This window comes from Hipposideros armiger, unplaced genomic scaffold (assembly GCF_001890085.2).
Source record: "Hipposideros armiger isolate ML-2016 unplaced genomic scaffold, ASM189008v1 scaffold_106, whole genome shotgun sequence".
Lineage (NCBI taxonomy): Eukaryota > Metazoa > Chordata > Mammalia > Chiroptera > Hipposideridae > Hipposideros > Hipposideros armiger.
The window spans coordinates 2,089,236-2,112,803 of NW_017731456.1; the positions used below are offsets into that span (position 1 = coordinate 2,089,236).

Consider the following 23,568-nt stretch of genomic DNA (forward strand, 5'->3'; position numbering starts at 1 on the left):
TAATTTAAATGAATATCAAAATTTGTATGTAGGCAATAGGTCAGTAGAGTTTTGGTCTAAATTCTGGGAAGTCCATTCCTACTACCAGCGTTTTAACAAGCATTTGTGGGAAGGAGGTAGGTTTTCCAATAAATTACTTAGTTGAAAGTTAAGTTCTGTTTGCTCTTTACAAAGTAAATCATGGTTTCTTAAAAAAACCAAAACCCTTTAAGGAAGACAATTAATAATTAATTTTACTTTTTAAAGTAACAGCAACAACAACAAATAAAGTTTTACCAAGAATGAGTGGGGAGGGGGCAATAAAAATATTGTTTTCTGGTGTTGGATAATATCTTTCTTCTACACATGGCTAGCTTTGTGACTTTAACCTTTTCTGCAGTTAAGCATTTTTGTTGCAGTTTACTATCAGCTTACTTTACTATCAGTAAGTATACTATTGCATAAATAAAAGTTATCTGAGTTATTGTATTTCCAGTTATACTGACCAGTATAACATATACTAAAAATCTTAAGGAAACCCCACTTTCCCATTTAAAATTGGTAGTAAAAACATCTGTACTTTATTTAGAACGAATTTCCGTGTTATACTAACTTAAATGTTTTTAAATCTTTCATCTGCTATTTTACAAATGTTTTCTTCCAGAGGTAGTGATGATGTCAAACATTGCTAAAGATAGAACGGCCCATTCATTGAAGAAAAGGGGGAGTGTGTCTCCTCTAAGTGGTCATGAATTCCGACAGAGGGAACTTCATGGACACATCAAAGAGTGAGTAACTGAATGTCTAATAACTTAAATTCATTTATTGAATAAACAGGTTCATCATGCTTATCAGGAGAAAAAAAAATTTCCTTTGGGACATAAAGAGAGAGAAAATACACAAGTACAAGGTTCAAGTCATCTTTTGGGCCCATATTTTTAAAAACAAAGAGAAAGAAAGAAAACGTAAGTGATATGTTGATTCCAGCAGCATTTTTTACTATTTCAGAGACCACCCCCAAAACTCATCTACTCAAAAAAAACACCATATGCAATGTACACCAGCTGCTACTTACGTCTCCTGAATTTTTCTCCTCAATATTATATAAATACCTAGTTTTTGCATTTTTGCAATCAATATATACATATACAACACATTTAGCATTATGTTATACAAATTTTATAATGTATTTTAATAACTATTGCTCATGTCCTTTTAAATAGCTGAGTAATATTTTGTCAGTTTATATGGGTTAGCTAACCATTTCCCAATTATTGGGCATTTTAAGTTTGTTTCTAGGTTTTTTTTTCTTTTTCACTATATAACATCTCTGCTTGTTTTCTTCCCAGAAGTATAATTTGTGGGTCAAAGGGTAATAAGTACTTTTGTTTTGGGCTGGGAGTGGGGAGCCTCTTGCTGCATATTGCCTTTGCTCTCTTAAAGAGATGAATCAGTTTTTAATATTTTCATCACATTTCTTTTTGACTGCCATTGGGAAGAAAACAAAACAAATTATTCAATGCAGAGGACAATTAACTTATACAATAGACTTTTCCTCTTAATAGTTTCCACAGGATTGAAGGATGTGGTATATTAATCCCCATGGTTGTGAAGCAGGAACTGAGGTGTCCTATGGAACAGAGATCAAAAGAACTGGAATAGACTTACATTAGAATTCTGAAACCAAATCTCCCTACTCTCAGAGTGTATTAATGCACTTATTTAAAATCCTCTTTATACCCCTGGATATTTGTGGATTACAAGTACAATCTCTCTATTTTACAGATAGTAAATTTAAAGGGTAACAATCCTAGCATATCAGAAGTAAAGCAGGGTGAATAATTAATCTCTGTAACTTTTGCTTTTGACCTGAAGCCATTTTGGCTGCTATTTCCAATATTGAAGTGTAAGAGTTCCCTTGAAAATTATTTTAAAATAGTTGTTAATTTAAATTCAACTCTCTTCAAGAAAAAAATGTATAATAATAATCTGACGTAAACCATGTTCCCCTGATTCAAAAAGAAAACCTTCTCTCACCCAAAAACTAAATTATCATCTTTATTTACATAATTTTCATTTAGCTTTTCCCTTTCACAGCAAATTAGAAAGTCATATAGAATCAGGACATGGCCAAATTTGAAGAATTAAAGAGCACTCTTTTTTTACTGATGAAGTATAAATACAAACTAAAAGTAACAGGAATACAAAAATAGTTTTATCAACACATTAGCATAGATTTTTCACTAACAAACACATTTAAGTAATAATTATTTTGATATATTTGAAAGTAGAAATTTCGACTCTCAAACAAAGCATTCAGAATGGATCCTCTATTTGTGCTTTTTTTTTTCTTAAGTAGCAAATGAACAGCTTCCTCATACCCTTGCAATTCAGAGGCCATTTAGGAGGCTGCCTCCCCAGCCCTAGCTTCTGATTACTCTTCACTGTCTTAGACCAGACTGCACGAATGATTCTCCTTCATGAAATCAGCCTGCAGCTAGTAGAAAAATTCTGCAAGCTTAGAGGCTATCAAATGCAGATATCGCTTTGAAATTGCAATGTTTAGTGGAAAATCATATACCTTTCATTTGAAAGTTATGGCAAAATAAATTTTAAATAGATCAACTTCAGCGGCATAAAATATATCCTGAAGTATACTGAGGACCTACTACACTATCTCTCTTAATCTCCCCAGCATGAATCCTACTAGGTGGACATCATTCTTACCATTTTACTATGAAATAACAGGCTTACAAGTCAAGTGTTGATTTAATGACTAGGATACAATCTTAAGTCATGAGTATGGCATATAGAGTCTACAAACGTTTGTCTACATCTCAAGCACCATCTTCTCCACTCTCCTGCTAGCATCTACTCTCTGGCAACACTCAACTCCCATATTCACAATCCCACCGTATTCTGTCTTGCCTCCAGCTGTTGCCTTATGCTGCTTTCCCACGGTGCCCCCTTATCTGGAATACTCTTCTGACACTCTGGCTCCCTTCTCCTCTTCCTTCAGAATATAGCTCCATCTCCATCTCTCCAAAAAGCTCTCTCTAACAACCCAACTACAACCACTTCCACCTCCGGACTGGGTAGGACGCCCTTCCTTTCTGCTTCTGCTGCTGTCCCCTTCTACATAGTATTGTATTGGACTGTTCTTTGTATCATTCTCTAATGGGAGGGTGGACTCATTTGCCTTTGTAGCAGTAAACACACAGATAAGGAGGGCAAAAAAGAGTAGAATGTAGACCTAGTTGGAAAGCAGCTTCTTGGACATGGTATAAGGTCAGCACAGATTCAACCCTACAATCGCTGGTTCTGTGTCCACAGTCGTCTCCAGTAGTAACTATGCTTAACATTGATCCCTGAGCAGAGTGGATATCCAAAGTACCTTCCGAATTGTGAAAGGAAGATTGAATTTATACAATATAATTACTATTAACTGTTTTTAGGGTTGGGTGTTTTTATTTAATTTATGTTTTCATTATAATATGATTTTTATGTTTTATATTTTTAAGAAGAAACATTTTAAGCTGGATCTTACTATCTCAATATCATAACTGTTAGCAAGTTGGCGTATTTCTTTCTATACATACCTACATGGTTGTCATCATAGTTCATCTATAGTTTTGAATTCTGTTTGTATTTCACATAACTAATTAATAGCAGTAAGAGCAATAATAGCTAACATTTACTGAGCCCTCACTATGACCTCATTTCAGTCTTACAGAAGCTCTATAACAGGGTGGAAAACTATGGTCCAAGGGCCAACTTCAACTTTCCAACTGTTTTTGCATGGTTCCCTAGCTAAGTATGGTTATTACATGGTTGAAAAAAAATCAAAAGGAGAATAACTTTTGTCACGTAAAAATTATAAGAAACTCAAATGTTAGTATCCAAAAATAAATTTTTATTGGAACACATCTATGCCTATTTATGCATGTATTGCCTCTATCTGCTTTCACACTACAACTATAGAGTTGAGTAGTTGCGATAGAAACCATAAATCCCACAAAGTTTAAAAAAAATTGCTATATGAAATTTTACAGAAATGTTTGCCAAACCCTGCTCTATAAGATAGATGCTATTATCATCTTCATTTTACAAATGAAGAAACAGATGCTTAGAGAGGCTGAGCCTTCAAAGCCACAGAATTAGGAAGTGACAAAATGGGCTTTTGTTTATAGTCAAGTATTCTCATTCTCTGAAAATTGGCTATGGGTGTGTAACATGCATTAACGAAACTCTTCTATTTATTCACCAGAACTTTCTGGTTCCCATCCATGGGGAAGAGCAGGTATTTACAATGACATCTTTCTTGTTGGAAGCTCAGCCTTCGGCAGCCTTCAAACAGTATTTGAACAGATGTGCTACTCTCATGTTCTTAAAATGGAAATAGGAGCCTGGGGTTAAGTTACTTTCCAAAGATAATGTGACATGATATCCAGGCTTATTATCTCTGAGTCTAGTAGTTCAACTAGTAGGCTAGCCCCAAGGTTGGTGACTAAAGAGTTTCTCTTTTGCCTCAAACCAAAATTACACTGATGTCATGTTACAAGAGCTTTGAGTATGATTCCCACAGCACTCTATTTGAACCCACTGGTGGCATCTAATACACTGTATTCTTTCACTTATTCATTTATTCAAGGTTTCTTGAGCTTCTATTCTGTGCAAATTATTGTGCCACATATTAGACAGATAAAGGTAACTAACCGTTCAGTTCTATTCTAGAGAAGCTCATTTTACAAGTAAACTAAAAGCCACCTGGTAATTTTGTTGCTGCAAAAATTAGAAAAGATTGTATTCATTACCTCATTTGAAATAAATATTAATTGGCCACTCAGTACATTCCAGACACTGTGCTAGGTGATAAAACCACACTTGAATACTCCCTGCCCTCATGCTTTATAATCTGGTAGGAAAGGCAGCACACAGGTAATTTTAAATGTGATGAATTTATTCCATGATTCCTACACTACTGTGAACTGTTTATGTGCAGTGAAAAATGGTGTTGCCTGGCCTGTTTCCTCATTTTGATAAGTTCTATTGCCATCTAAACCAAACTAAAGCCTCCAACAGGATCCAGATGAGATACAGCTTCCCCACCAAAGAGAGAGAAGCCTAAGAAAGCTGAAATGGCCATGATCCGAAATGAAACCACAATAATAACTAATATGATGTTGTACTGATTTAACTGTTTCACATACAATATCTATCTGATTCTTATAAAAACCCTGTGGGTTAAATGTAGAAGATACTTTCATTATCTCCATTTTTCTCACTTATTATCTTATCTCAGGAGCATATTTAAGTGGAAAATATTCCTCATGTCATAGCACACTATCATCGTCAACATGGGCAAGGGCCCTCATGTTTACCTAATTGTCCCTCTTCTTCCTCATTCTCACCCATTCTCACTACCATTCTCATCTCCCAGTGGGCACCCACTCTAATACACATACTATAAGAATATACACATCTAGGGCCAGCTGAGTGGTGCGTTGGTTAAGAGCTGGCTTGGGATGCCAGAGGGCCCCGGTTCGGATCCCACATATGAGGGCCAGTGACACTGCCCTCCACAGCTAAGATGCTGAACAACAGCTCAACCTGGAGCTGGGCTGCTGTGAGTCGCCAGCGACAGCGTAGGCTGCAGCGCCTGCTGCAGTGGGTTGCCATGGGCTACCGTGTGTAGCCAGCAGCCACCATGAACAGCCGTCCAGAAGCCGGCAACTGATCTGCCTCACCCGGGAAGAGGGTAATGATGGTGCCAACTTGGGCCAGTGAAGCAACGCCCTGCACAACTAGACTGAAGAACAAAAAGACAGCAACTTGTCTGTTCCCCTTCCCCCAATTCCCTAATAAAAATCTTAAAAAAAAAAAAGAATATACACATCTAAGGAGAGAGAGAGAGAGAGAGAGAGAGAGAGAGAGAGAGAGAGTATTTTGATGTTTTGACATAAAAAACCTTTCTGGATGGGAGAACCCTCCTCTCCCTTCCAGGTAGAACGAATTCTCAAGGACAGCCAAGATCTCAGCAGGGAATATGCCTTATGCCTTTGATATGCAAACTAACAAACCCAGAGACAGTCTTCGTCTGCCTTAATCAACCCAGAGCTAACTACCAGGCATCTAGGGGGCTCTCCTACAGTTTAGAGCTTGCAGAAATTATTCAGACCAGCCAGTCCTGAACTGTTTCCCTGCCTGGCTTTACCTTTCTGTCAGAAACCCCAGTAGAGGCTCTAGGCCTGGCTCTCCCTTGCTTGTGTCACGCATTTTCTCCACCCTGGTGTTTTTCCATATGGCCCTGCATGGTAGGGCATGTCTCTTGTCTCTAGGACTTATTAGTGTAATGTTTAACTGAGCCCCTCCTGTCTCCTTTTCGGGCCACACCTGACTGACCATCTCATGAAAGAATGCCTAACAAATACGTATCAAAGAGATGTGTTTTTGACTTACATAAATGGTGTTGTGCTATCAATTTCATTTTGTTTTCTCAATCTCATCTATCTTATTCAACGTGTTTATTTTTTATATTTACTCATGGAACTATGGATATCTACCTCATTGCTTCTTACTGCTGCATAGCAGTCCTTACTGTCCATTTATCACATATGTTCTTATCTGTACCCTTGGGATTAACACCCAGAATGGCGTTCACTCCCTGCCACTGTACACAGTGCCATAGGGAACATCTCTGCACATAATCCTTCACTGGCATCTTTGTGAAAACTGCACTGGGAATGTGATCCCAGGTAAAGGCATTCACGTTAAGGAAGTTTTGAATTGGAGAAATAATCTATAGATGAAAGTGCTTAACACAATAACATATCAATGCTTCGCAAATCAATCTACAAAGTCAATATATCTCAATCAAAATTCATTCATACTTTTGGGAAATTCAACAAACAATTTTAAAATGTATGAAGAAGGAAAGAATTCTGAGTAATTAAGTTAGCTTTGAAGAGGGAGCACAGAGGAGGGATTTTCCCTATTGGATATTAAGGTATACCACAAAGTTATGGGGACTAAATATGATAATAAATGCAGGAATAGACAAATAGATCAATGGTACACACAGAAATTTCAGAAGTAGACCCACGAATATATGGAAACATAATGTATAAAAAGCAGTGGGGAAATGTTGGATTTTTTTGATAGATTGTGCTGGGAAAAAATTGGCTCACTCTCTGAAGGAAAATGAAACTGGATTCTTACCTTACACCATTTGCATAGTAGACTCCAGATGGAAGGCTGAAATGTGGGAAGCTATAAAGCTCATAGAAGAAAGCATAGGAAAATATCTTTGTGTTTTCCGGGTAGGGAAAATGTCTTCAATAAGATCCCAACATGCAAAAGCAAAACCATAACACACACAAAAAAAAAACCTTGATAAATATAACTACAATAAAACTTAGCATTGCTGTTCAACAAAGAATACACTTTTAGACACAGTTAATAAGCCAGTGGAAGATATTTTTTTAAGTTATGCATATTAACAATAAAAAATGAAAACGATTTTTTAAATAGTCAAAGGAGATAAATAGCAATTTACAGAAGCAGTCTAAATGGCTAAGCAGAATATGAGAGATGCTTGAACTCACTTGAAATGAGGAAAATGCAAATTAAAACAAGGTGCCAGTTTGTACCCATCCAAATGGCAAAACATAGGAAGGGAGAATAATACCAAATGTTGGCAAGGCAAGTGAGTACAAAAACTGATATGGTCATTCAGTAAAGAAATCTAACAGTCTTTAGAAAAAATAGGTTCATGCGTGTCCTGTTATCCCCATACATTGAGGAAACTGAGGCTTGGTATGGTAAAGTGATTTGCCAGATTATCACAGGTCTCAGATAACAGCTAATAATCTGTGGTTCCCTAACCCCAGAATTTAGAGACATCACAAAAGTATTTGTATTGTTATGAACTGAATTGTGTGCCTCTCCCAACTCCCCCTCAAATTTATATGTTGAAGTCCTATCCTCCAGTGCTTCAGCATGTGACTTTATTTGGAAATAGGGTCTTTAAAGAGATAATTAAGTTTAAATGAGTTCATACGGGTGGGTTCTAACCCAATATGACTGATGTCCTTAAAAGAAAAGGAAATTTGGACTCAGACATGCATAGAGAGGGATGATGTAAAGAGACGCAGGGAGAAGATTGCTGTCTGCAAACCAGGGAGAGGGGCCTGGAACAGATCCTTCTCTGATGGCTCTCACAAGGAACCAACCCAGCCAACACCTTGTTCTCGAACTCCTAGCTTCCAGAACTGTGAGACAATAAATGCCTGTTGTTTAAGCCATCCAGTCTGTGGTACTTTGTTTTGGCAGCCCTGGATCGCTAATGAAGCATCTCTAAAGGAGTGAATGGAATAGCAGCAGTATGGTCAGGGAGTGGAATGGAGTGAGTGGGTCAGGGGCCTGCTCTGTGCAGACTATCTAGGGTCAAGCTCCAGCTTGAGTATCAGTAAGCTGCTGACCCTGCATAAATTATTAATCCCTCTTTGCCTCGGTTTCTTCCTTTGTAAAATGGGATAAAAGGAGGAATTGTCATTTCTAGACATGGTGAGAATTTATTAAAACAATACACAGTAACCCCTAGAATGGTTCTTGGTACATGAAAGTACAGAGCAAGTACAGTAGTAACTATTATTATTACATAGAACTTTGGAATCAAACTAGGCCTGAGTTTGCATCTCAGATCTTCTGCTTAACTAGCAACTAATATCCTTTGAGTCTTAATATATCATCCATACAATGAGAATAATAATGACTTCATCACAGAGTCTTTTGTTTATTCATTGGACAAATTTTTGTTGCCTATGTTATAGGCATTGTGCTCGGTGCTAAAGATACAGTGGTGAACAAAACAGGCTATCCCTGAACTCATGGCACTGCTCTTGTCGAGATCTCGCTGACCTAGTGGTGAGTCCTTGCCTCACTTGCCCTCTCAACATTTGACACTGTCGACCATTCCTTTCTCCTGGAAACACTTTCTTCACTTGGCTTCTCGACACACACTCTTCTGTTTTCTTTCTTCCTGACTGGCCCTTGTTTCTCAGTCTTCACTAGTCCATCTTCTTCTCCCCAGTTTCTTAATGTAGGGGTACCTCAGGGAGCAGTCCTTTGTTCTCTTCTCCTCTTGCCCTACACTTACCCCAGGGGCATCTCCTCCATGCTGGCGGCTGACACATGGTGTTATGCCCCCAAATGTGTATCTTCAGCCCACACGTCTCTCCCAAACCCCAGGCTCATATATCTGCCTGCTGACCTTTCGCTTCAATACCTGTTAGACATCTCAAACGCAACATTCTCAGAATTTAACTCTTTATCTGTCTACCCTCCTTCCTATTTATCAATAAATCCTATTGGATCAACTTTATATATATCCAGAACCCAAGTACTTACCACTACCCACAACTGCTACCATCTTGGTCTGAGTACTGTATTAGCTCGAGCTGCTGTGACAAAATAACAGATTTAGTAGCTTAAACAATAGTAATTTATTTTCTCACAGTTCTGTTGGCTGGAAGTCTGAAATCAGGATGCCAGCATGGTCAGATGCTGGTAAGAGCCCTCTTCCTGGCTTGCAGGTGGCCACCTTCTCACTGTGTCTTTGGCAGAGAGAAAGCCCTGATGTCTCTTCCTGTTTTATAAGTACCCCAGTTCTATCTGCTCAGGACTTTACCTTTATGGCCTTATTTAACATTAATCACTCCTTAAAGACCTCATCTCCAATATAGTCACATGAGGGGTTAAAACTTCAACGTGTGACTTTTGGGTAGACACTACTTATTTGTCCACAGCAGTTACTGTCCTCTCTAAACTGGATTACCATTAAAGTTTTATGAACTGGTCACCTTATTTTGACATATGCCAACCTGCAGTCTATTCTCATCACCACAGCTGGAGTCATCATTGTAAAATATAAAGTGGGTCTTGCTATTCCTGTGTTCAAAACTCTCTATAGGCTCCCACTTTATCAGAGTAAAACCAAGGTTTTACGAAGGTCCCCAGAGCTCTACATGATCTAGCTACCTGACACCTTTGTAACCTCATCTTTTTCCAGCCTCCTCTTTGCTCCCTCTACTTCAGCTACTCTAGCCTTTATGCACTTCTTCAGAAATACCAGGCAGCCTCCTGTCTCAAAGCCTGTGTGTGTGCTTCTCTCTCCCTGACACACTCTCTCCTCAAACATTTACATGGCTCATTTCCTCACCTTCAATTATTTGCTCATGGAGGACTGCCTTGACCATTCTATTTAAAATTGCAAACAGCACCTCCTTCCTCATCTACTTCTAAGCTCCCTTAACTAAGCTCTCCCTTTCTCAGTCGCATGTATTATCTTCTAACATAATATGTGATTTATTTGTTTAGTCTATTGTCTATCTCTCCTCACTCAGTTCCATGAGTACAGAGATCTTAGTTTGTTTTTTTTTTCATTATTATATCCTAAGGGCCTAGAATAGTGCCTGACACATAGCAGTCACTCAATATATATTTTTTGATAGTTGATTAATTATCACATCATACTAATTTCTGAACAAGCAAGCTCTTTTCTCACAAATAGGTTAGATTTATAGGTTTAATATGTGTTAAGTCCCAGGTAAGTAAGGGCTTTTGTCTTGAAGACAGAAGACACATTTCCAGCAAATGGAAAAGTGCTCATTCAAATTTTTTAAACAAGGTATCCTTTTACCTCCTTGCTGAAACATTCTATGTGCATGTATTAACAACAACAACAACAACAAAAGAACACTTTCATCTGTGTTGAAAATCTGTTGAGATAAACCACACTCTTCCTTGATGATCAGCATAGCATTGTAGAGGTAACTGTGGAACCCACACTCTCAGCCTCATCTCTCTGATAATTGCCAACGGTAATGCAACATTGAGACTACACATGCATTCAGGAGCTGCAGAAGTTTTATCAGCTGCCCTAGACCTTAACCTCGCCATATCTTGGATGAACATTAGCTCATTGTGCTTTAGACAGTATCTCTGATTTCCTATCCACACATTAAAATTGTTCTATTTTGTTAATTGCCTTTCGTGGATTGTCTTTAATCACCACAGAGCTAGACTTTTCACAGAAAGGTTTCAAAGAATTATTCATCCTTTATTCTTCAAAATCATTCTTCCTCTTGAAAACTATTCCACAAGAAAACATATAATGTCATCTTCTCTCCTCTTTCATTTCTGAAAATATATCTTGGCTTTTTGTTTCCATTATAACTTTCCTCTTACTAGTAATATGGGACTAATGATGCAAATGAAATATCTCAAAACTACATATAATTCCAGCAACCTTGCTATAAACTAAATGGTCACAAAACTAAATTACCTTACCAGACAACTTTCACCTTCTAGTGATAGGGGAAGAGTTGGTATGCTTTTGGTTTTAAGCCTAACATATGTAAAAACATCTAGAATTTTTGAGGTGGAAAGTTCCCAAATGAGTTTTTATGCATATTTTATCTTGTTTTCTACATCTTGTTTCTGGAACACAGCGACTCTAATTTTTCTTTGTATTACCAATACTTTCCTCTTTGCCTGCCACATTGTGGGCAATAAAGATTTGCAGAAAGAATGCAGAAAAAAACAAACAAAAAATGTGCAAATTTTATACCCTGAAGCCTTCTTTTCTCTGTGCACTCTGAAATATCTCCACTGGGAGGCAGCATATAACTTTAATAACAGATTAAGGGCTGGAGAACTTATGCTTAAATGATACCATTCAAAATATGGTAGTTCCAAGCATTTCACAGTAACAGAAAAAATAGATGCTATTCTGACCTTCTTAATTTATTAAATTAATGGCTGGTTATGCATTCAAATATTATCTCTAACTGAAGCTTAAAAACATCTAATAATGGCAGTGAAAATGTCTAAAAATGAATTTGCAATGACAATTAGATGGTATTGTGGCTGGTGAGATTTAATTGAAATTATTGTTTTTATCCCTAACAGTCATAACAATAAGATATGCCTTGTATTTATTCTGTGTAGAAATTGTCAGCAAGCAAATTTGTAAGACGTTTTCAAGAAAGAATAAATATTCTTTCAAATATATTCAAACTTCTTAGCTATTCATTTTTTATTTTTTGGCTCTTTTCTGCATAATCAGAACTCTGGCTGTTGGATTAGCATGGGACATTTCCAGTGTTAATTGGGTACAGTATAGAAGGGTCACTTTTGCTATTGGGGGACCAATTTTATGCAGCTGTTTCTTCACCCAGGTTAATTCCAAGTCCATCCTCAGCAATAGTACATATGATTCCAAGTGTTAACTGAAATTTGCATCAGATTAAAAATTGTTACTTATTTCTCTATAACAATATGAGTTGATTTGTTCAGTGTTTTTGCCAGTTGTTTATACCAGATTTTCCATTTTCCTGCATTTACTTTTAATCTACTCATACTTCCCTTCTTACATTTTTACAACTCTCTTGTATACATTTCGCCAATTGAAATTTTTTTCTCCACGAATGCCAAGAAGCTGATGAGCAAACACATCGACAGCAAGAACATGTTTCACATTTAAAAAATAAATCAACTACAGCATTCTCTTTGCAATGAGATCATGTATCTAGAAGAGTTAGTATTATAAACTAGGAAAAGCCTGGTTACAGACAATTGAAATTCATCCACTTGCAATATTGTGACATATATCAAATAAATTTATTGTGCTGTGTGTGTATACAGAACTGGTAATTAAAATAAATTTTCCCTTTGAGCACCTCACATTTTTGTCTTTAAAAATTTCCAAGGGCTTGAGTAAAGCTGTTTATCAATGGAAAATATGTATAAGTTTTTCTAAGTGAGTATTTTGAACTGATATTGGTAATCCCCAATTTTCAAATATAGGATCTCTTTTATTTCTAAAAATTTACCGAGTTAATATTCTGGTTTAATGTTACTTGCCCAGAATACAAGCATATTTTTTGATATTTTATGTCTTCCTTTTGTCTTTTTTCAATGAATAAGTACCTTATCTTTTCTGTTTATCTTATCCTTTTCTTTACTCTTCTCTCTCCCTTTTTTTCAACCCACCTCATTCTAGTGTTGGAACTATCAAATTTCAGTTTCAAAAAATACCATAAACTGTTTTTTTAAGCATAATTTTCCCATAATTTTTCATGAATTTATAGTTTTGGTTTATACATAGCTAGGCTTCCATGGTACAGAAATCAATACACTAGCCAAATATTTTCCACCTGCATGATAAGGGGTTCCAGATTCCCGGCAAAGTATCTGAAACCTCACTCCCCAAAGCTCCATCTCCTCCACAAAACTATTGTAGCTACAAGTTTTGTGCTCAATTAACTTGCAGCTTCTCACTTTCAAGAAGCAAACTCTGTATCAGTTAGACTTTATATCAGTTATAGCTAATGCTTCATATAATAATAATTTTTTAAAAAAACAGTGGCTTAAACAAAACAGAAATATATTTTCTGTTACATAAGCAGTTGGGAGGAAGCAGTTCAGAGACCTATCTGTCTATCTTTCTGATCTGTTATCCATAAGATCACCTCACGACCCAAGATAGCTGCTGAGCTCTTGCCATCATATCCACATTCCAGTCATCAAGGAGGGCATAAACAGGCTCTACTTGGTTGAATTATTTCTTTTAAGAAAGCTCTCTTAGAATTTCCACCCAAAATTTCCACTTACATCTCACAAGTTCACAAGCCAAATGGCCCCAATAGCACCAAAAGAATCCAAGAATTTGTCTTTAAATTGGAGAGAAATATTCCCAAAAACTTAAGGTTCTGTTACCAAGGAAGAGGGAAAGAACAAAACTGGAAAGCAGATCTAGTCCCTACCACAATGATCATTATAGTGTTCTTAGTAATAGGTGGAAGAATGGAGAAAACCTAAATGGCCTGAAGAATAAATGGATAAATAAAATGCAATATGTTCATATATTAAATACTGTCTTGATATTTAAAATGTTGATGTAGATTACTATTTTAGACATAGAAAGTTACCCATGATACGTTTCTGAGTGCAAAAAACCCCAGCATTTATAATGTGATCCCATATGTAAAATTATGTCTGAGAATATATTTTTTTAATGTTAACAATTACTAACATAAATAATAATTTAGTAAAATTTTTTTACTAAAAATGTTATTTTTTACTAAAAAATAATTTAGTAAAAATTACTAACCAGGGTTAGTAATTTTCTGTGTAATTATACCTTGTTTTTTATACTTTTCCATGTGTTTTGAACATTTTACAGTAAATACATTTTTTACATGATTACTGTGGGGAAAAAAAAGACACTGAACGAAATCTCTTCAGTAAATCAAAAAAGTCACTGCAAAATTTTCTATTTGTACACCACCCTTCAGCCACTGGCGTTTTTAAGCTGCCCTTGTGACACCAGTTTCATAATGATAATATTATAAACTGCATTGAATATCAATTTTTTAGTAACATGGTAATAACAAGGAAATAATGAGGACTGCTTGTAAAAATCCTTATTTGCTTTTTTGTCTTAGACTCTTAACTCCTGCTAATTTGAGTTTTATACCAACTCTATTTCTTTTTTTCTGTGAGTTTTTAATATGGTGTTCAGTAGAAAAGAAATAGGGTTTTTATTAATACTTCCTTATGTTCGTGCAACCAAGTTTTAATTGCAGTAATTAATTTTTTCAGGTAGCCATTGCCCTTATTTTCATTCTTTCAGATATGATTATATGTGAGACTTTGTCACTGAGAAGTAAATAAGATATTTGAAATCTAAGACCGTCATTCCTATATGTATGACAGCAAGTTCTTTGCTTCATTCCCTATATCTCTGAAATGGGTAGAATAATGACTTTTACTTACCGAAAAGAATATTGTGAAGGTAAGATGACATCATTGATAGGAAATGTTTTGCAAAGTTAAAGGTAGCATTTATAATATTGGCACAGGCTGGCTTATCTTAGAATCAAGGGGCTTATGCAACGTTGGTTTTTTTTAAGCTGAAGCTATTGTCTTTGGTACTGCCTACAACACCTGCAACCTATGTGGCCAAACAAGTTGGATGCTGCTTCAAAGGGCAGCAGAAAATTGAGGAAAGCAGGTGTTACAAGAATGAAGTCTAAATCACTAATCCAGAAATCCATTGTGAAAAAAGCAGCCATACTTTCTTGCATCACCTTCTTGGGTTGGGTGGGTAAACCCTAATTTATTGTGTAAATTGTATTAAATGATCTTTAAAAATAGAGCATCCATGGTTTTCTTAAAATACCACTTTACAAGAAGCTCACTAATCCTAAACAGCTGAAAACTAAGCATTTTAAACTCATTGCAGAGAAAAAAAATCCCAAAGGTTAAGGAAAAATATCTCTTTCTCATTGAATTAAAGCAAAACCATAGCCTGCTTATAAAAGTGGTCACTCTGAAAATGAAAACATACACACACACACACACACACACACACACACACACACTATTATATCATTTCCTTTGAAATGACATCTGGCTTAACCTCCATTTTCACAGGTGTAGAGAATTGGGGTATCAAGTTGTGAGACTACCATTAGTGACAGTTGAATTTCCTCTGAATTAAGTTGAATTAAGTAGTGCTAGAGAGACGTTAGGACCCCCTCTTGGCTTGGGTCTCCTGTTCAGCACCTGGAGAAGCTAATATTGCCTTGGTTACCAAGCCGAAGCCCTTTCTTAATGTTGAAAAGAGTGATTGATGTTTATTGATTTACGATACTTTGGGTGAATTGTGGATTCTCTCATCATGTAGATTAGTTTCATTTTTCTTTGCTCTACTAAAAGGGTTTGTGAGGTACATATAATAGTAAACTCTTTATAACCCCTATGAATATGGAGAGTTGTTTCCTAACATTTTAAGCTTTCTCATGTATTCCCCAGCCCTTTTTGTGAGCTTTGTCTGCTTAGAGGAAAGCTTTTGCATCTGTGGTAGAAACGCGATTGGCAACAGATGTTTGAGATATGTATTCTGTTACCCCTCAGACCAACCCATGAACACTTTCTTGATAATCAGATGCCCCTAGCACTGCAATGGGCTTCAGCCACTATACTGAAACCTGCTCCAAGTAGCTTCTTATACCTTAATGTTTCCATCTTTCAAATGTTATAGATTATAAATATGTCATTGGGTTATTTACATGGGACTTGCTTGAAATTTTCTTAGAGGAAATTGTACTTTGGTAACATTTTTGCCGAAGGCAACATTGTGCTTTGTTATTATTATAACAACCATTGAAATTTGTTTTTCTGCCTTGCTTTCAGCTGTGTGAGTACTGTGTCTCATATGGATGTACCTAGCCAGCGTGATGATACCTCTCGCCTTACAGTTCAGGTGGAAAACACTTATCAGTTAGGTGTGTTATTTCATCACTTCTATTTTAAACTTCTAATTTTCATGAGTGATATTTACTTAAAATAATATCTGATACCCTGGCATTATTTCATTGCTAACACAATATATGGGATCTTAATTAACTGAGTGATGTGATGCTGCTTTAATTTCTTCCTCTGCAAAATGAGAAGAACATCTATAGTCTACTTTTCTTATCAGTGCTTACTAAATACCAACAATTCACTGGGTGGCACTGATGTGTATTGCGTGTTACTGAATTAAGATGTTTGTTGATGAGGAAAGAGATTCAAGATGGCGGAGTAGATAAACACCGTGTCTGCTTCCTTCCCAGAACACATTAAAATTACAACTAAATTATAGAGCAATCAACCTAGAGAACCATCTGAAGTCTGGCTGAACAGAAGTTTTAGAACTAAGGATATTAGAAATAAGCCACATCAACACTGGTAGGAGGAGTGGAGACCTGGCCCCAAATCTCTGTGGTGGTTGAGAACCAGGAGAGCTATCTCAGCCATGGAGGTGCCCTCCAGAGGAGCGAGGGACCCCAGCCCCACACCGGCCTCACCAGCCCAGAATACTGATACTGGGAAGAGAGGCCCTCAAAACATCTGTCTGTGAAAAATATGGGGATTCTGACCATCTGGGTGGGATGGAAGGCTGCGGGAAACCTAGACATTCTCTTAAATGACCTGTGCACAGACTCTTTCACTCGCAGGCACTCACCTTGGGCTCCAGTAGAGGGACAGTAACTCAGGGGGCATCGGAGCGAGGGCTGGAGGACAGTTGCCATTTTCTCTGTGAGAGGGCCTGCTGCCATGCAGCCAGCAAGTGGGCACCATCTTTCCTGTGTTGAGCCCACCCCCACATGGGCCAAATCTGAATCTGATTGGTCTGGTGAGCGCCACTGCTGCACCCTGCTGACTCACTGAGAACCTGCCCTACCTAACTCCCCCAATGCCAGAGGCGCTTTCCCTATGAGCAGGTAGCCCCTCCCACATTGCACTCTTTCTTGGAAAACTTACCAGAATTCACCAGTCCCAGGCAGGCGAAAACTGGCCTTGGCATGCTCTGAGACTTTTGCTGAATAGCTCCAGGCTCAGCACTGGCATGAAACCAGAGTCTATGTTAACCTGATGACCACAACTCTTCCCACTCTAGTGACTCCCTGAGACCTTTCCTCACCCAACTCACATACCACTTTATCAGTAGCTAAACCTTAAGAGAGCCAGCAGGTGGCAGCAAGTCTCAGGGTGTCCTGGCTTTTCGAGGAGCTACCCCAGGCCTGGTACTGGTGGCAGCCATCCTTAGTTCACAGCAGGGCCTCTCCCACATGCCTCTAGGTTTAGCACAGGCAGTGAACAACCATGGACCACTGTGTAGCTCCTACCACTGTGTAGCTCCTACCTCCTATCCTACCAGGTAGTTTCCAGCTGGTCACAGGCAGTGGGTGACCTGGGCCTGTACCAGAGCCCCTCCCAAGAGGCCCCAGAATGAACATAGTTGGAGGGTGGCTTCAGACTACAGCACAGCGCCATCCAATTAGCCCCACAAGTGGCACACCCAAAGGACAGTCTCAGTAGACACCAGAGCCTACAGGGATGAATCCCACTCAGTGGGGTAATTCCTCTGCACAACAGCCTGTAAGCTCTGGATGTGGCCAAACCCCACAGTCAGTCAGCCTAAGGGTCAATCCCACCCACTGATATGCCAATAGCAATCAAGGCTCAGCTATAACAGGAGGGCACACACAAGGGACACTCCTGGAGCACCCAGAGCCGGTGACCAGGGAGACTGTGCCACTGGGCCCCACAGGGCACCTACTACATAAGGCCTCCTGGTCAAGACTGGGAGACATAGCAGCCCTACCTAATACATAGAAACAAACAGAGAGGTAGCCAAATTAGGAAACAAAGAAATATATCCCAAATGAAAGAACAGGAGAAAAATCCAGAAAAAGAACTAAATGAAATTGAGGCTTGTAAACTACCAGAAACAGAATTCAAAACAATGGTTATAAGGATGCTCAAGGAATTTAGTGAGCACTTCAACAGAGAAATAGAAAGCATAAAAAAGGACATAGAAAATGTAAAAAAGAACCAGTCAGAAGTGAAAAATACAAGTAACTTATAAGGGACCTCCCATAAAGTTGTCAGCTGATTTCTCAACAGAAACTTCGCAGGCCAGAAAGGATTGGAAAAAAGTATTCAATGTGAGGAAAAGCAAGGACCTATAACCAAGACTACTCTACACACAAGGCTATAATTTAAAATCAAAGGATAAATCAAGAGCTTCCCAGACAAGAAAAAGCTAAAGGAGTTTATCACCACCAAACCAGTATTACATGGAATGTTAGAGGGACTTCTTTAAGATGGAAAAAATAAATCAAAATTATGAATAATAAAATGGCAATAGCTACACATCTATCAACAATTACTTTAAATGTAAATAGATTAAACCCTCCAATAAAAAAACACATGAGGGCTGAATGGATAAGAAAACAAAAACCTTACATATGCTGCTTATAAGAGAATCACTTCAGATTGAAAGACACACATAGATGGAAAGTAAAAGGACCGATAAAGATATTTCATGAAAATGGAAACAAGCAAAAACAAAAAAAAAGGTGGGGCAGCAATACTTAAAGCAGATAAAATAGGCTTTAACAGCAGTTCTCAACCTGTGGGTAGTGACCCCTTTGGGGGTCGACCGACCCTTTCACAGGGGTTGCCTAAGACCATTGGAAAACAAAAAGATACTTACATTACAATTCATAACAGTAGCAAAATTACAGTTATAGAGTAGCAATGAAAATAATTTTATGGTTTGGGGTCACCACAGCATGAGGAACTGTATTAAGGTGTCATGGCATTAGGAAGGTTGAGAACCACTGCTTTAAAACAAAGGCTATAATAAGAGACAGTGACTCAATAATCCCACTTCTGAGTATTTATCTGAAAAAAAACAAAATGCTACTTTGAGGGGTCGTGTGCATCCATAAATTCATCACAGCATTGTTTACAGTGGCCAAGATGTGGAGGCAGCCAGGGTGTCTATCAACGGAAAAATGGATAAAGAGGAGGTGGTGCATATATACAATGAAATATTGCTCAGCCATGGAAGGGAATGAATGGGTCCTTGCCATCTGCAGTGATATGGATTGACCTGGAGGGTATTGTGCTGAGTGCAGTATGTCAGACAGAGAAAGACGCAATGTAATTGTGCTTATATGTGGAATCTAAAGAACAAAATAAATAAAACAGGAACAAACTCATAGATACAGACATTTTTATGGTTGCCAGATGGAAGGGGGATTGGGAGTGTGGGTAAAAAGAGGGAAGGGATTAAGAGGTACAAATTGGTTGTTACACAGTAGTCATGAGGATGTAGGGTATAGCATAAGGAATATATAAGTCAATAATCTTGTAATAACTATGTATTATGGTGTCAGATGGGTACTAGATTTGTTGGGGTGATAGATGGCGGGGGGTGGGTCAGGGTAAAACAAGTGAAGGGATTAAAAGTACAAATTAGTAGTTACAAAATAGTAATGGGGATGTAAAGTAAAGCATAGGGAATATAGTCAGTGTATGGCAATAACTATGTAGAGTGCCAGGGGCATACTAGACTAGTCAGAGGGATTATTTCTTAAATTATATAAATGTCCAAACACTATGCTGTACACCTGAAATTAAGATGAAATAATATAGAATGTAAAAAAAAGTTCATTGAGCATTTTTGGGTGATCTTGAGTTATTTTAAATATACCTTGGTTTGCGAGCATAATTCGTTCCGGAAACAAACTACTCGTATTGCAAGACATCGCTCATTTACCATGTTAAAATGTATTAGAAATGTTTGCTTATCTTGCAGAACACTCGCAAACCAAGTTAGTCGCAATCCAAGGTTTTACTGTACTTGAGTTAAATGGAAGAGATATGCATTACAATTTTATCCAACAAAACCCACCCAGGCTGTTGAAACATGGAGAAAAAAGACTTCAAGGCAAAGCAAATGATTTCTGGTCCCCTGTTGACAGAGATGTTTTTTCTTTACACTGAGGTTTTCAATATTTGAAAGCAAAGATCTTTGCACCTGTCCCTATACTCCCAGGAGGAGTCCACAGTGAATATCTTTTCCCATTCATGTTTCCTCATAGACCTACTTGTTTTCTCTAAATGTGTACCTGCCCACTATTATCTGGATCCATATATAATTATTGCTGTATAGAAATTCCACAGAGACTTACCAATGACCAAAGGAAGACTCTATGGGCCAGAGTGGTTCCATCTGTGCTAGTTAACCTCAAGAAAATTATAGACCATCAGAATATCCCATTAGGCCTTGTAGCGTTTTCTACAGTAATCCCCAAGACTGCATGGATTACAAGGCTCCATAATTAGAGAGTCTACTTGTATTTTCACAGTGCATGCTGTGGTAGACAGCTAATATTCCTGCCATCCAATATACTTTTATACTTCTTCTGGTAACCTTACCCAGTTTCCTTTGGGAAGCCCCACCACTGCTTTCTTTGCCAATTTGTGTCTACAACATTCTGCTGAAGCTGATACTAGCTTCAGAGATGTAACTGTGACTGATTCTGCAATGGCATAAAATGCTATGATTGGTCAAGCCAATGAAAGCCTTGATATTCAATTCAAAAACTGTTGTTTGAGCTGTTGAAGAAGCAGGATCACACCCTGAACCCTGAAAGAGTTTAGGGGCTAATGGCAGCTTTTGCCATCTTGCCCTCACATGAACCCTGAGACCGATAGAGAACTATTGGGTCGTCGGAAAAGTCATGACGTATTTTTTTCTATGGTTTTCGTTGCAAAAATGCATCATGACTTTTCTGACAACCCAATAAATCCTAATGTCATCTGTTGAGTCCTAAATCCAAAGTACTCTTAGACTTTTCAGTTAGGCAAGCTAATTTTGGGTCAGGGTTTTCCCCACTTATAACTAAACGATCTTAGCTGCTCGATACCTATGACTTTGGGCTCTGCATGATGAAAGAATATGAATCAGATTCACCCTAGAGATTTATTGGAAGATTATAGAAGGTAATAAAAAAAATGCTCATCCCAGTGCCTGATACGTAGAAAACACTCAATAAAAGTAGCCATGATCTGTACTATGATTATCTGTAAATGCTTAATTCTATTTGAATTCAGAAATCATACATTAAATGTTTCTTATGCCTTTAACATTGTATTAGACTCTGAAGAGGTGACAACCTGATCTAGCATCACATTTCACTGGGGAGAGAGGCAGGTATGCCTCAGCTATTAGGTGGATTAGGAACCAGGATAGTGGTGGGGTCCTAATGCTTTGGGAGTACAGAGAAGAGAGGGATGATTTGTACCTGAGGAGAAGAGGAAGGCTACCTGGAGAAGAAGATGTTTGAGCTGGCCTTGAAACATGAGTGGATATTTCTCAGATGAACAAGATGGGGGAGGGTGTTCCATTTAAAAAGAAGAGCAAGTGCAAATGTACGAGCATACTTTAAAAGACAGATGAATTCCATAAGATGGAACAGCATCCATGTAGAGAACTGTGATGGTGGGAGAAGAGGCTATAGGTTGGTAGGAGCTGAACGTTAGACCTTGCTAAGGGAAGTAGCACGGCCCGGTAACATCTGAGTTTTAGAGAGATCCCTCCAGTTGCGGTGTGGGAGATAGATTGGAGGGGGAGACATAAGAGTTAGGGAGCCATAAGAAAGACGTGGAAACTTTCAAGTAAGTCATTAATAGTGGGAAGGAGGATGTATTCAATGTCAAACCTCAGTGGTATTGAACACACTCTGTAGGTAGTCTGGTAAATGGATGAGTCCATTGTCTTCTCATCCTCTGCCAGAGAACCTGACCGGAAGCCTAATTAGGACTACTTTTCCCCTTAAATAGAGGCTACCTGGGAGATTAAGTGTCTCTCCATGTTTCAGTACTTTTGATTAACCTATAGGGTGGGAGGATATGATTTGAAATGATTTCTTAGAAAGAAATTTGTCTATATTTTCAGGTCCTGCCAAACATTTTCCTGTGGTCACTGTCAATCATATTTTGAAAGATGTGTTAACTAACTATCTACAAGAAGAACAATATGAACCAGAGCTCTGTAGACAGATGACTAAAACGATTTCTGAGGTAATGTGTGATTTGCCCAAAGTGTTAACTATAACTAGAATATTTGCTGAAAGCTCAACCCCCTAATTTTTTATGAAGGCAGTTAATTTTCAGTAGCAGTAAAAATGCTTATTTATATTTTATTTTATTAAAATATTTATTAGGTCCTATTCTGTGTGTGTGTGTGTGTGTGTGCATGTGTGTGTGTGTAAAATGCCTTTGTCTAAAACAGTCATTATGTGCATAATTTGCATGTATTTTGTTTTAAAAATGTATAAAACCGCCCCATTTATTTAAAAAAAATTATTGAAAAAGATAAAACATTTTAATGATCATTTTCTCTTTCCCAAGGCAGCTTCAACTGCCATCAAATACAGACATTGTGGTCTTTAAATACATTTAAATACATTTCTATTTTTATCAGCTAAAGTACTGGCACTCCATCAGGTATTCTGTACTTTCTTTTTTATAACAAAGTCTTTACTAAACATTCATGATTAGTCATATTACAAAAGACTCCAGATGTATGGTCCCTTAATTAGACATGAACAAGATAGTATAGCTCTAATGCCAACATTCTTTGAAGGGAAGCCATCTTAACATAGATTTTCAAAGAATGTAATACATCCATTAAATTCTGTTTTCTTTATTACAGCTATTCCATGTGCTTTAGAAAATGTAGATTTATTGCTGGTGCTATCATTTGGTCTTTAAATGACTATCTCATGAGGACAGTGCTTGGAGGAAATCATATTATAGTTATGGTTCTACAACAATTACTGAAAGTATCTACAATTCAACATGCTATTTTCTTAAATAAAACCCACTATATTTGTAACAAACATTAAGACTCTTAAGTTTCAGTGTGGCTAAGTGGGAACCTTTTTTTTTCCTTTTAATTTCTAGGTTATTAAAGCACAGGTCAAGGACCTGATGATTCCACGGTATAAGATAATTGTTATCGTTCACATTGGACAACTGAATAATCAGAGTGTGCTTATTGGAAGTAGATGCCTCTGGAATCCCAAAAGTGATACCTTCTCATCTTATGTTTTCAGAAATTCTTCACTCTTTGCTCTTGCAAATGTCTATGCAGTTTACTTCGAGTGATTGAAAATA

The 23,568-nt window shown here is 37.6% G+C and overlaps 1 protein-coding gene across 1 annotated transcript; it reads left to right on the forward strand.

Moving 5' to 3' along the window:
- The first annotated feature begins 650 nt into the window (after positions 1-650).
- DYNLT5 (dynein light chain Tctex-type family member 5) lies at positions 651-23,568 on the forward strand. The gene is made up of 4 exons (XM_019646702.1): positions 651-767; positions 16,240-16,331; positions 22,346-22,470; positions 23,356-23,568. Exons 1-4 carry the CDS (start codon positions 652-654, stop codon positions 23,557-23,559), a joined length of 537 nt encoding a protein of 178 aa, XP_019502247.1. The 5' UTR covers position 651; the 3' UTR covers positions 23,560-23,568.

Coding starts and splice junctions, on each gene's coding strand:
- DYNLT5 (XM_019646702.1), top strand. CDS start 652: ATGATGTCAAACATTGCTAAAGATAGAACGGCCCATTCATTGAAGAAA. Junction 768..16,239: donor CTTCATGGACACATCAAAGA/GTGAGTAACTGA, acceptor CCTTGCTTTCAG/CTGTGTGAGTACTGTGTCTC. Junction 22,471..23,355: donor TGACTAAAACGATTTCTGAG/GTAATGTGTGAT, acceptor TTTAATTTCTAG/GTTATTAAAGCACAGGTCAA.